Source organism: Botrytis porri (genome assembly GCF_014898465.1).
Source record: "Botrytis porri strain MUCL 3234 chromosome Unknown BPOR_020, whole genome shotgun sequence".
Lineage (NCBI taxonomy): Eukaryota > Fungi > Ascomycota > Leotiomycetes > Helotiales > Sclerotiniaceae > Botrytis > Botrytis porri.
Genome location: NW_024066094.1, coordinates 239,208 through 251,087, shown reverse-complemented (window position 1 = coordinate 251,087; position 11,880 = coordinate 239,208). Strand labels below are relative to the sequence as shown.

General features: G+C 42.7%; 4 protein-coding genes across 4 annotated transcripts; all 4 read right to left on the bottom strand.

The window, feature by feature from the left end:
- Window positions 1-1,518: 1,518 nt before the first annotated feature.
- On the bottom strand, window positions 1,519-2,433 carry EAF01_011234 (uncharacterized protein; the record flags this gene model as incomplete). Its single annotated transcript, XM_038919491.1, has 1 exon — window positions 1,519-2,433. One exon carries the CDS (start codon window positions 2,431-2,433, stop codon window positions 1,519-1,521), a length of 915 nt encoding a protein of 304 aa, XP_038765005.1.
- A 2,735-nt stretch (window positions 2,434-5,168) lies between these two features.
- Window positions 5,169-5,944, bottom strand: EAF01_011233 (uncharacterized protein; the record flags this gene model as incomplete). The annotated part of the gene is made up of 3 exons (XM_038919490.1): window positions 5,169-5,323; window positions 5,375-5,661; window positions 5,892-5,944. The coding sequence occupies 3 exons, from the start codon at window positions 5,942-5,944 to the stop codon at window positions 5,169-5,171; spliced, it is 495 nt and encodes a 164-aa protein (XP_038765004.1).
- Window positions 5,945-6,164: 220 nt separating this feature from the next.
- EAF01_011232 (uncharacterized protein) lies at window positions 6,165-6,671 on the bottom strand (the record flags this gene model as incomplete). The annotated part of the gene is made up of 1 exon (XM_038919489.1): window positions 6,165-6,671. One exon carries the CDS (start codon window positions 6,669-6,671, stop codon window positions 6,165-6,167), a length of 507 nt encoding a protein of 168 aa, XP_038765003.1.
- A 3,164-nt stretch (window positions 6,672-9,835) lies between these two features.
- On the bottom strand, window positions 9,836-11,449 carry EAF01_011231 (uncharacterized protein; the record flags this gene model as incomplete). Its single annotated transcript, XM_038919488.1, has 1 exon — window positions 9,836-11,449. One exon carries the CDS (start codon window positions 11,447-11,449, stop codon window positions 9,836-9,838), a length of 1,614 nt encoding a protein of 537 aa, XP_038765002.1.
- Between the last annotated feature and the right edge of the window lie 431 nt (window positions 11,450-11,880).

Genomic DNA, 11,880 nt, shown 5'->3' with positions numbered 1-11,880 from the left:
AGCTTACAGGCCAGCCACGTATAAAAAGTTATGCTTCCCCATAAGCAACAACGCAATTCGGGCTTGAATGTATCCAAGACGTCCAATAAAGTCAATTCTAATCGGTCAGACAAATAAGTTCTATTGTTCAAATTGAATCTGGGCAGCGGAATGCACGCTGGGGGCAAAGTTTATTCCTGAAATGCCAAAGAAGAATGTTTGTGCCTATCACAACCGCCCAAACGGTGTGAAGCACATCGATCATTGACATTACTGCGACACTGATGGCAGCAACAAAACAATGCCTCACAGGAATTGTAATCAACGACGGTGAAGTCAGAGGCAATTCTTTAATGGGCAGCAGTCATCATACCAGACCCTGGCCACCGCAGGGGGAAGTGACACGCAACTCGGACATTTGGAACCCTGGCAATTCTTATGGGAGAATGATGTTGAACTATGTCAAAAATCTCAATTGTTTGCATACTGTCATCATACTATAGCCGCTGCGAGAGCCGTGCAAGTATCCAGAGTGTTGTTGGCGTCAATATTGTAAAGTCGAGATACGTGTGAGGTCAATCACTAGCGTGGGTTTTGCTTTTTGCAGTAGCAGTCAGTCAGTAGGTCTCGGACCACCAGTTCCCCCGAAATCACCAATCCACATCACCGTCTATGTATGTTCTGAGCGACAAGTCAATAGATCAACATGAATGGCTTCTGGGCTTCATAGATTCTAATACGTGGACCTATCTAGGTTTTGTCAAAGCTTGCGTTGCAGCGTGATTCGGACATATCTGTGAAGTCTTGGTGCAGACAAAGTTTGAAATACATTTGTTTATTACTCTCACTATTCTGCAAAGGACTTCAGGTTTACAACTGGCACCGTTTGCCGATAATATGGAATGGAGCATCAACCCACTCACAATCCTACCCTCGCTACCGTAAGGGTGTCCTTTGAGTAATCATATACTGGGATGGCTCTCAATACATTAATGGTTCCGTCGGGTACCTAGACTGATCCACTAAATATTGGTAGTCCACCAGATCGCTGCTCAAAACATCTGCTGATGTCCCGAAATTCTACTTGGTTAGGCCGCTGCCACAAGTAGGCCCATACAATGGTTCAGCAAAACACGCTTTCTTGGCGAAGCTCGTTAACTTTCACAACACGATAGACATCACCTCAAAGATACATGAGAGAGATTATAGATATAATTATTTGAAAGAATTGAAAAGTCCACCGAAATGATTCAACGAGAAATCCAGAAGACAGATATCTACACATCGTGTACAAAATCGTGGGTATCGTCAGCAAACAAACACGATTCCCTTCAATATATAACACAAACACAACCGTCGCCCTTGACAAGATCATCATCAATCATCACCGAAATAAAATGCCAGCGCTATGCTACCGGGTTATAGACCCGTCTTAAAACTTCTAAAAAATGTGATGTTAGCCATGCATTATTTCAGCTGAAAGAAGTCTTCATACCTGTCATAAATCATTTCTCTCATAGCCATCTTCTACAAGAAGTCTCACGCATCATGACGAATGCGCATATGATCCATCAACAATCCCTCTTCCTTATATCCATTGCCATATCCTCGATCGCAGTAAGAAACAGAACAGTAGTAAGGTCCATGCCATCTGTCATTATGCTCTTGAAATTTGTCTTTCCTGTTGAACTCTCTCGCACGAGCTTGGCATCCTGCAACGTGACAGTAATGCCTTTTGGCACCTGTTTGATGTATAGCTTCATCATGGCGTTTGAGCTCATTGGCCGTTCCGAACATGGCACCATCAATCGGACATTGGTGTTGCTTTTCATGTACCCGATACCAATGACGTCGCCAATCCGAGTGTTCTCGGTAGTTCTTTTGCTTGTCCGAAGGTTTTGAAAGGCAACTTGCATGTGGACAGACACCCGGGCTCCAGATGTCTGAACTCGCATTCGTATCATACGAGGTATTGATTTGCATAGTAGTTTGAGGAGACGGGTTGTGACTTGCTGCAGGTTGTTCTAGAGGGATTCCGCCAACAGGTGCGTACGCGGGTGTGTATGTGGGTGTATAAGTGGCCTGTTGCTGATGGTGATTTTCCGAAGGCCAAGCTTCCTGAGATTCGATGCCCGCCGACATGGTCGGACGATCAAAGTACAGAGATTGGGAGTCATATGGCTGAATTTGGTTGCCGTGTTGTAAACCTCCAACGGTGTATGAATACGCGTATGGTTGATGTATCTGTACCGCGGGTTGGATGGAAGTTGCGGTAATAAATGCAGGCGCAAAAGTGCTATAGTCTGGGGTAATGACTGAATCCTGATGCTGAAATCTTGGTGAAGACCTAGAAGCACACGCTACCGAACCTTCTGGCTGTTGATGAAGAGCAGGATCGTGGATGTACTGTTCCTTCCAAGTGGGATTTGTCAATTGGTCGTCGTGATAAGTCATCTCGCCAATATTTTCTTGAAGAGTAATCAAGAAACTAGGAAATATTTTTAAAAGATTGATGGCGCTTTAATTTGTCACTGCCACCTAAAGAATGAAGACGTTGAGTATTTCTTTTTATTCATAGAAAGAAGGGTTTTCAAGGCCATTCTATATTATAAAAGGTCCAAGTGGAAGAGTTAGGGCATCCTTGGGGTAACCCAAGGGCATGATACCAAGAGCATCAAGCTCTTCTGACCTACAGTGTGAGTTGAAGTAAGTCAAGCTCACCGAAAGGAGCAGTGCTTCATACCTCCAATCAAGATCGTGAATCTGGTAATGGGAATACTTAGGGCAAATAGGGCAGCTTCTGGGGCAATCTACATACCTTGTCTATTGAATTGATGTATTGCAGAAGCCTCAAAAACCAAGGCAGATTGTCAGGAAATCGCCCAGAACATGGGAGAAAATGAGGAATGGAAAACCGTTTTCTAGAAATATTGTATAATATTGAGATTCTGTCCAAACCTAGCTACTACATGGAATACAGATAAGCCAGATAAACCACCTGGAATATCGGAGAGCTTTGCTCCAAATTCTGGCTCTCTAAAACGCTAGAGCAGATAGCCAGCCTAGAGCCTAAAAAGGCTCTGATTTGAAACACATCGTACTCAGAACAAAACGAAAATGAAGGGTTCGTGTTGCCTTTTTGCTTTTATCTCACCACAAGCAGTCTATACCAGTACTATTCTGAGTCGTTTCCCCTGAACTCAACCGACAAGAAATGGTACACTCGCATTCTCCCTACTAAAATATTTCTTTGTATTGATTAGCCTATGATTCAAAAGTCTGGACAAAACAGTAAGATGCTACTTACGCATCTAATTACGGAAAGAACACATATCTGAATATACTAGATTCATTCGGAAGATCGCCTTTCTAAAAGACACGGACCGAGAGACGGCCTGCAGTATGTGGGAATAGATTGTGCAGCAGTTGTACCTGGATCATCTTCGGACAATAGGTATATCTCCCTCCGTTTGTACAACCCTCAGAGTCTTTTCGGTCCAAGCCATACTTGAGTCAAACAGCTACCTAGAGCAAAAGTGAGTATTGTGATCTGGAGGTTAAACCTTAAAAATCGATCGTTCTAGCACTGGCGAGGATCAGAATGATGTTACTTCTAAGACGACAGTGTATGATAGATATATCCTTTGAGATATATATAAAGATAGAAGTGAACTCAATGCTGGAACCTGACGATTCGTTGCTCGAATACCTCGCTCTGTGTCAGAGTCGACAATGAGTTGGCAATAATTCTCCCTGAAGAAGTGATAACATGAGAACATGAAGCACTCTTATATAGCTAGGAACGCCGCAAATGATTGGACTGGAAAGGCGTAGCTACTCGGTAGATAGAGGCATCTGGACACTCAGTGCTTGAGAAAGAGTCGCCCAGCAGAGAGAAAAACAAACCATTTCGGCGATGATGAGTAGCGCCGAGGATGACTCCGCGCACCAATAAGGATAGAAATTATAGTTTAGCCCACTGCAATTTTCGTTCAAAGTTCCAATAATTGCCAAACGATGTCATGATGACCGCATCTGTCGAAACTAGGCATTTCGCCCTTCCCAGGGCGATCTGGACGAAATGCCCCAAACATTTAGCTCCCTTTCTTTGCTTAATTATATTCGACAATGCCACTTTCCAAGAACGGAGCCTTGCGACATGCAATCCAAAAGGCTCATAACGGGGCATAATCTTTTTTATACACTTCGCCCGGTCAGCCTACAGTCAACGTGCCATTCTGTCCAAAATCTGTTGATATTGCATATGGGGCATTAAAGCCCCTGTATTTGCATGAGAGAATCGTTACCAATCAAAAGTAATTAAGCCTGACATTCCACCAGAGACTAGAGAGGGTGCTAGTATGTCCTGAATTTATGTCCTGGTTGATGAGGCTTGGAGCATAGAATACTACGAAAACGATTGAATGTTGTTCCGATGCACTTCGGAAACGCCGCATGATGGAAGCATATAGAGAATTATCTAAAATAGGCATGCTTACACCCCACTCTAAAAGTAAGGTCGGTGAAAGATGGCGCTAATCTTACCGAGTGCTGGTACGGAAGAACTAGCTACCAGATATTAAGTGCTAATAAGTAGTGAGGCTGCGAGCCTTTCGAACTTTCTATCAATCTACGATTGACTTGCAAGGGGCTGACATGGTAAATAATCGTGCAAGACGGCTTGAATTTTCGAGTCACGCACAACCAGGTGTCGTCAAAAGTAGTAGGTAGCGAGATAGAGCAGAGTCGCCGAAATTATCCGTGAACTCAATTTTGAGCAAGGTTTCTTGCTAATACTTTATAGTAAATGCCTGAAGATGTATTGACTATGGTGTAAGATCATAGCCCTGATTCACATAAAATTTTCCCCAGATTAGAAAGTCTATACCCAAGAAAATTAGAAAATACTTCAAAGAAAAAAATTCGGTTCGAGGTTATGTAGAAAAAGAAGATAAGTATACTCATACAGGCTTATATATACACAAAAGAGTCAGAGGCTAAGCACCTCAACCTCGTCTATGCTCTTTTCGACCATGCTTATTAAGTGCATCTTGATCCTTGAACCCATGATCAGGCCCTCTCACACACCCTATGTACTGGCAGGAGAATGGCCCATGCCATCTATCACGGTGATCTTTGTACTTGTCGCCTCTCGTGAACACTCTAGTACTACGTTGGCAATTTGGGACCTAGCAGTCCCAGTGCCTAGCATCTGCCTTACCAAAACGGTGAACAGAAATCCGATGACGCTTGGCTTCTGCTTCTGTGCCATACCTCTTGTCGCTATTTGGATAACTAGGTAAGCCGCAAAGATATTGCTTGTGGTGAGCATGTTTGAAATGATCTTGCCAGTGTTAGTATCGATTGTATAACTTGGGCTTATTGGTTTGCTTGCCTTGACATTGAGGATGCAGACATACGCTTGGAAAGCTTATCGAGCAGAGTTGATCAATTGCGACAGTACGCATATTATCAAGGTCTGAGCTTTTGTTCCTTCCCATGCTATGAATTCCTTGATTTTGGACGCTGCTCGAGGGATAAGAAAGCGTTGGTGAATGAGAATCTATATGATTGGAACCATGTTGTTGATATGCGACTTGAGCATAAGGTGATTGAGAGGTATGAGAGGGGTAGAAACTCGAGGCGGAAGTACTCTCATCTGAAGTATTTGCGTCACTATAGCTTTGATATTCTTAGCTTGAAATCGACGTATTCGATGGATGTGGTAAATTGTTGGACAGAATGTCACCGCTCCAATGCGTACCCGGGACCCTAGAAGAGATTCTCCGCATATCATTGGGTCGCACAGTCAAAAAATTCGGTCTGTTTGTGCGTGAAGAGGTCGGCGCTGTGCCCAAAGGTACAGCGTTCGTGATTGAATAATGTGACTTAAGTGTTGGAGGAGGTTGTACCTAATAAAGTTCAGAGTCATCTTGTCAGGAGACAACGGCAGAACCGGAGCCATAATGATTGTAATTTACAGGTCTATATGGGGATGAGCTTGGTGAGAAGTTTTGATTTTGATAGTGACCCTCCGTGGAGGCTTTTCGGTATGAATTGAGTTGCGCAATCGAGTTATTCGCTGAATGCTCTCCTTGATAGACTCTGGTACCGAGTCGACCTTCAAAATCACCTTGAAGTAGATCCGTACGAGATTCAAGATCGCAAGGAGAAGATGTGAAAAGTTAGAATTTCGATATTGGATTTGCACCGTCTTCAAAATCGTGAGACCGAAAGGCTGGAGGGATTGAGGCACTACTTGCCACATCGTTTTGAAAAGAGCGGATAGGCAAGGAAGTGTGTAAATTTTTATGCGAAGGAGATTCTAGACTTTGTGGGAACCCAGGGTACGCATGTTGGTTGAGCTTGCCATAGTCATGAGGCACGTCACCGTGAATGTAAAAAGAATGCTTGGACTTTGGAGATATATGTGGTTCGACTTTTGAAGAAGAATCGAAAGTCTCTTTGTGTCCAGTATTATTATCATTCTTCATTTGTGACGGTATCTGAGCCGATGAATGGTTGTCACAGTCTTGCGCGAATTCCATGCCAGTGCTTTCACTTCCCTGTAAGTCGCTTGCGTGTTCTAGCTTCGAAAAGTATTCTACAACCTCCTCGCAGTGGTCAGTAGTACCGGTGGTATTCACGGCCGGTAGGGAACTGATATAATGGAAGCTGGATGAAATTGACATAGATATTTTGTGACAATCAGATAAATGATATTTGTAGTAAAAGAACGCGCTTAGGTTTGTTTCTGAATAAGTATAAGAGCTGGAAAATCGGTTCGTTATTGTAGAGAAATATGTATGTCAAAAGAGCTTGGCAAGAGAGAGAACTCGCACTGGTTCCGTAAAAGCTTATTGCAATTTGGGAGGGGCTCGTCAGCAATATATGGTGTTGAGAGGTAGGTGGTGCATCAAGCAGGTAAGGAACGACGACGTCAATGAGAGATCAAAAAACTGACCATGTGTGATACAGATCTTGCAATCATGTTAATCAATCGTACATACATGATAGACATGTTCCTAGAAAATATCTCCACAATGAATCTAGTAAGGAGGCGTAGTTCTATCGGGTTGAATTTAAAAAGCAATGGTTGGTCGACGACATGCCACCTCAAAAGGGTGTTTTGAGGGCATCCAGGCAGAATCGTAGTATACCCTGCTTGTTTATGAAAAGAGAACAACGACACTGCGCCCTGTTCCATTATCACAACTCACTCATCAATATTTTGAATTCTAGCCGTACCGAGGAAACGAGATTGCAAACTGGCCAGAGAATTGCCAAGGATTCGAAGACCTAGCATATCAAGGCAACGATGCCTTTCCAGGACGATAGCATAGAAAGCTTGAGAACTTCCTACGACGAAAACTTGTTGCGAACATAGTATTTCAAGTTGCAACAAGTGTTTCGCACCCGAAATGATAGAACAGAGGCTTTGCAATGGCCATTTGAAGGCAATAAAGGTCAAACAATGAGAAAATAAGGATATGCTGCCTGATACATGCACGGAGTTGCATTTTTCCATATGCATAAGCAGGCCTGATCTGCGACTGTAGAATGATAAAATCAAACATAAACATGCGGTGAGCCGGTGAGTAAAATGAGTTGAGAAGGCTGAGGATTGCAAGTCCACCATCAAAGCGAAATGCGTTTCTTACATATGGGAATCCGAACATAGAGGGGTTATTGTGAGCAATTGACACGTAGATAGTCAGGTATATTGCTAAAGGTTGCATATAGCCAGGCTACCGATATGCTTGTGCCGGGATGTTTACCCAAAATGAACGGAGTTCGGCACCGAAAGGGTGGTGGAGTATAGATTATTAAGATATGAAATAATAAACAATATGAAGTTGAAGAGTCGCTCGCAATCATGAGTAAAAGAATTTACAGTATTGAGGAATGAAGAAAATCCGACTATATACATCTCGAGACTACGCGATTGCCTAGGGCAGATTACGGAACTTTAACTGTACGTAGTCAGATTATTGAACCGGTGCTGCTCTCGGCTCACTGAGTTAGACACTGAAGAACAAAAACGCAAGGCGACGGCACACGATATTATATCATCTTCGGTGCTTGAGTCGTTGCAATGCATATGGTGTGTTTGTCAATCGGATTGTTTGTCGTTGATTTCAATAACAGCGAGATAGGTCTACCAGTGGGTGTACGGGCTGACGGGACACTGCAAAGGTTGACTTGTGAATATCTCTTAACATGTAAACTCCTATATCTTAAGAATTGTCACAATTGTTTACTAGAAATGAAACAATTAGAACGTGAATTTTGATATCAAACAATTGAAGAATGAATTTATTAAAAATTTCAAAAGGTGGGAAGTGTCCCGTCAATCCATGCACCCACTGGTGGTCCCAGCTTCCGAACCACTTCGCAACAACTGAGCTACGCAAATGGCTTAGAGAATGTCTGTGAGACTGAATGGTAACATGAGGTGAATGATTGTGCAAATGAGTATATTTGAGACTTTAATTGCTTTCCCTCACGGTCATCAAGGATAGGACCTCCATGCAGGAGTTGACCAGAGACTTTGATCAAAGAACACTCGCTTCTATCCTTTCTCCAATTCCATGGCTTCCTTCTCGAATGCTTCACAAGATACAACTTGTTTGTCACGAGCTCTAAACACGATGGTAGTTCAATGGAAAGAATAAGTTCCACCAAGACCCCCATCAGAAGCCAAACACCATCCTAGATTGTCGCTAACCCTTTTCATAGAATATTCCTAGTCCTTGGCATCTCTGCGGCACGTTAAAGTACCGATGTTTTGGAAAATTGGACCTCAAGCCGTTTAATCATAATCTACGAAACTTCTTCAGTTCAGTTTGTTCCAATAGCATCGTGCCTCTTAAGGCGTGAAGTGAATTTGCTCTTCGGAATTATAACACGTAGATTTTGGATTCAAGGATGAATCTAAGGACGTTCATCAGTCCGTTCTAGTTGACAAGATCGCACAATGAAATTAGTCTATCGTAAAGTTCTTGCGAAGTTGCTAGAAAAATCATCATTTCCATTCTAGTTGACGTAAAAAAGAAGTTCGGGCGCTTACGGGAGAAGGTTCTAGTCCGCATTAGGCATCGATGCATTGTTGTCCACAACGAATTAAAACATTACCAACTCCACAACCAATCTTCTCTCTGCATGCTCATTAAGTTCTGTACCTTCATCTATACTAGTCTCCATCATAGCATATCATTTGTCTGATAAAAGGATTTCCTAATATCACCATGGGCTACAGAATTCGCGTCTGTTGGAAGCAACCACACGACAGGTATGTGTTTTGAGACTCATGCAAAGATATTTGGGAATTGTAGATCGATATGTGATTGCACATGTGCAACATAAAGTACATGTAGATATTTGCTTCAGCAATAAAGATTGCAAGATCACTCGAACTGGTCTCGAGCGCAGACTGAAAACGAGATCACTACAGATCAAGCCAACCCAAGAGAGAGAAGTTAGATGAAATGAGAGGGTATTTAGACAAAATGCCGAATGGAAAGTTATACAAGTAACTAAGTATTATAAAGATATAAAATTGATTGTACTTGCCGATGATTCTGCTGCACCCTCCATGGCTTTACTGCATGGAAGATCTACTTGGTCTCTCCTGGAAATGATGAGTAGTATACGAAGTAGCTCGAAAGTATTGGTAAAATCTTTCGATATTCGTCGAACTGAAACATATTAAATACTAATTCAATTGTGTATAAATCCCGTATATTGTCACTATATTACAAACACAACCATATATCCACTCTCCTCTATCGAATAATCAAAAGTCTACGGGTATCTAGCCTCTTCCAAAACTACCCAGACACTAATGTCCCCAATCCTAGTATCCCCTTCGATCACTCATGTCACCCCTCCTAATACAGCCCGGAGAAACGTGATCTTCCAAACCTCCCCAGGGCCAGATTGCCACGAAACACACCTCCTCATAACTATACTTTCTACATTCCAACCAAGTAGTCCAGTCTAATTCATTGATTAATTCTCTGATCAATTGTTTCCCTTCCTCCTCTTTTGCACCCTTTTCATCACTGCCTATTAATTCTCTGACTTCAAACAAAGTACTGCAAATAACACGAGACACCTTAAGAATAGCAGCATGAATCAAATGATCTGCCTCTGTTTTCGATGTTACCGGTCCTAGATAGTGATTCGCGCATTTCTCAATCGAGGAAGGAATATCAATCTTCTTATAATCCGTATGAATATCCAACAGCAGTTTGATCTCCGATAATAACGCCGCTTCTGACGTTTTGTTTTGAACCATAAATTGGAGACGATCCGAATTCCTCGTAATAATCATATCCACAACATTTTGCCAGTTGATTGTTTCTCTCTTCTCGTATTCTCTAGATTTGAACAATTCCAGAACATTAGAGCGAATTCTCTTCAAATCACCCGATTCGGAAGGTTCGACCAATCTAGGAAGTGCGGAACGAGAAGGATCGGAGTTAGCAATGTTGAGAGGATAAAAGAAGGCAGAAATCATAGAAGAATAATCGACTTCTACTCTCCCTCCCATGATACCCTGATACCTATACTCCAAGGCCCTCACATATTCAAAATGTCTCACATCATCTTCCCCATTTTCAAACCCTCCAGATTTGTCGTCTCTCTGAGAGGCACCTAAAAACTCAAGCCCATCTTTGAAACTACAGAGGATAATTTCAAATCCCGCTTCCACACGAAGAAATCCTTCAATACCATATTCCTCGCCAATTTTACAAAGATCAGCTGCACGGATCCAATCATTGTTTGGCTCTGTAGAAGTGGGGGAAAGATCGCGAATAATGTAGTCTGTAGAATCAAGGGTTCCCATGCTGGTTTTTCCGGCGGACATTCCATCGATGTAGATGAGTTTGGCAAGGGGCTTGGAGATACGATAGGTGTGGAGGTAACCATGGCTATCTTCTTCTTTGTCTTCTGAATCATGAACATTATCGTCATGCTTGGGTTTGGTTCTGGGATGACTGTCCATTCGTTCATGCGGAGGAGGACCTCTTCCCGGTCCCCCAGGAGGTTTTCCTCCAGGACCTTTCCCTTTACTTGGTCCATGATTTCCAGGACCTCCAGGATCCCCAGGGCCACGGCCTCTTCTTGGACGTGCAAATACTTCCGCATGCTCGATCTCGAAAGCTAACCATTCCATCCCTTCGACCGGCTCGGATGTGTGGGTTCCATGGTAAAAGAGAGTTCCTTTTGGTACCGATGCTGGGAAAAAGTACATCCCATAATGTTTCAGAGAAGATCCCCATTGTCGCATAGACGAATGAATTGCATTAAAAATCTCAGGTGCATTTTCGCGGGCATGTTCTACGCTAGGACCATTGGATGTTTGAAGTAATAGTGGTGATTGATCGGGTACTGCACTAACGCTAACCAATAGGGGTAATAGCGGAGCCAGAACTAGAGACGGTGACAGCATTTTCGATTTCATCTTCGCTACTATCCTTCAAGTCAGGAAGAACAATGACCAAATTGGAGAAAACTTTCAGAAACAGAGGAGGACGGATAACACTCAAGTATTTATAATTTCAAGGGCCACAACAATCAACAATAAGTAATAAAAATAAAGTTGCGGGTACGCATACACAGCTTACGAGGACGCGATTCCCAAATTAATTTTTATCTTATCAATCTGATCAGTCAGGGATGCAGTGGTGATATGCAACCAATGAGTGTGCAAACTAACAGAAGCTTGATCTGCGAGCGTAGGGCACAGTCTATCGGTCCCGAGCTGTCTTGTCATTCTCATCGGTGTGATTCATCCTCAATCAGCTGCTGGGTACATATAAAGTTGTTCGATATGTATCAACAGAGAGACCGCATAAATGAAAACAGTTCAGTTGAGTTGGGAAGAAAGAATCA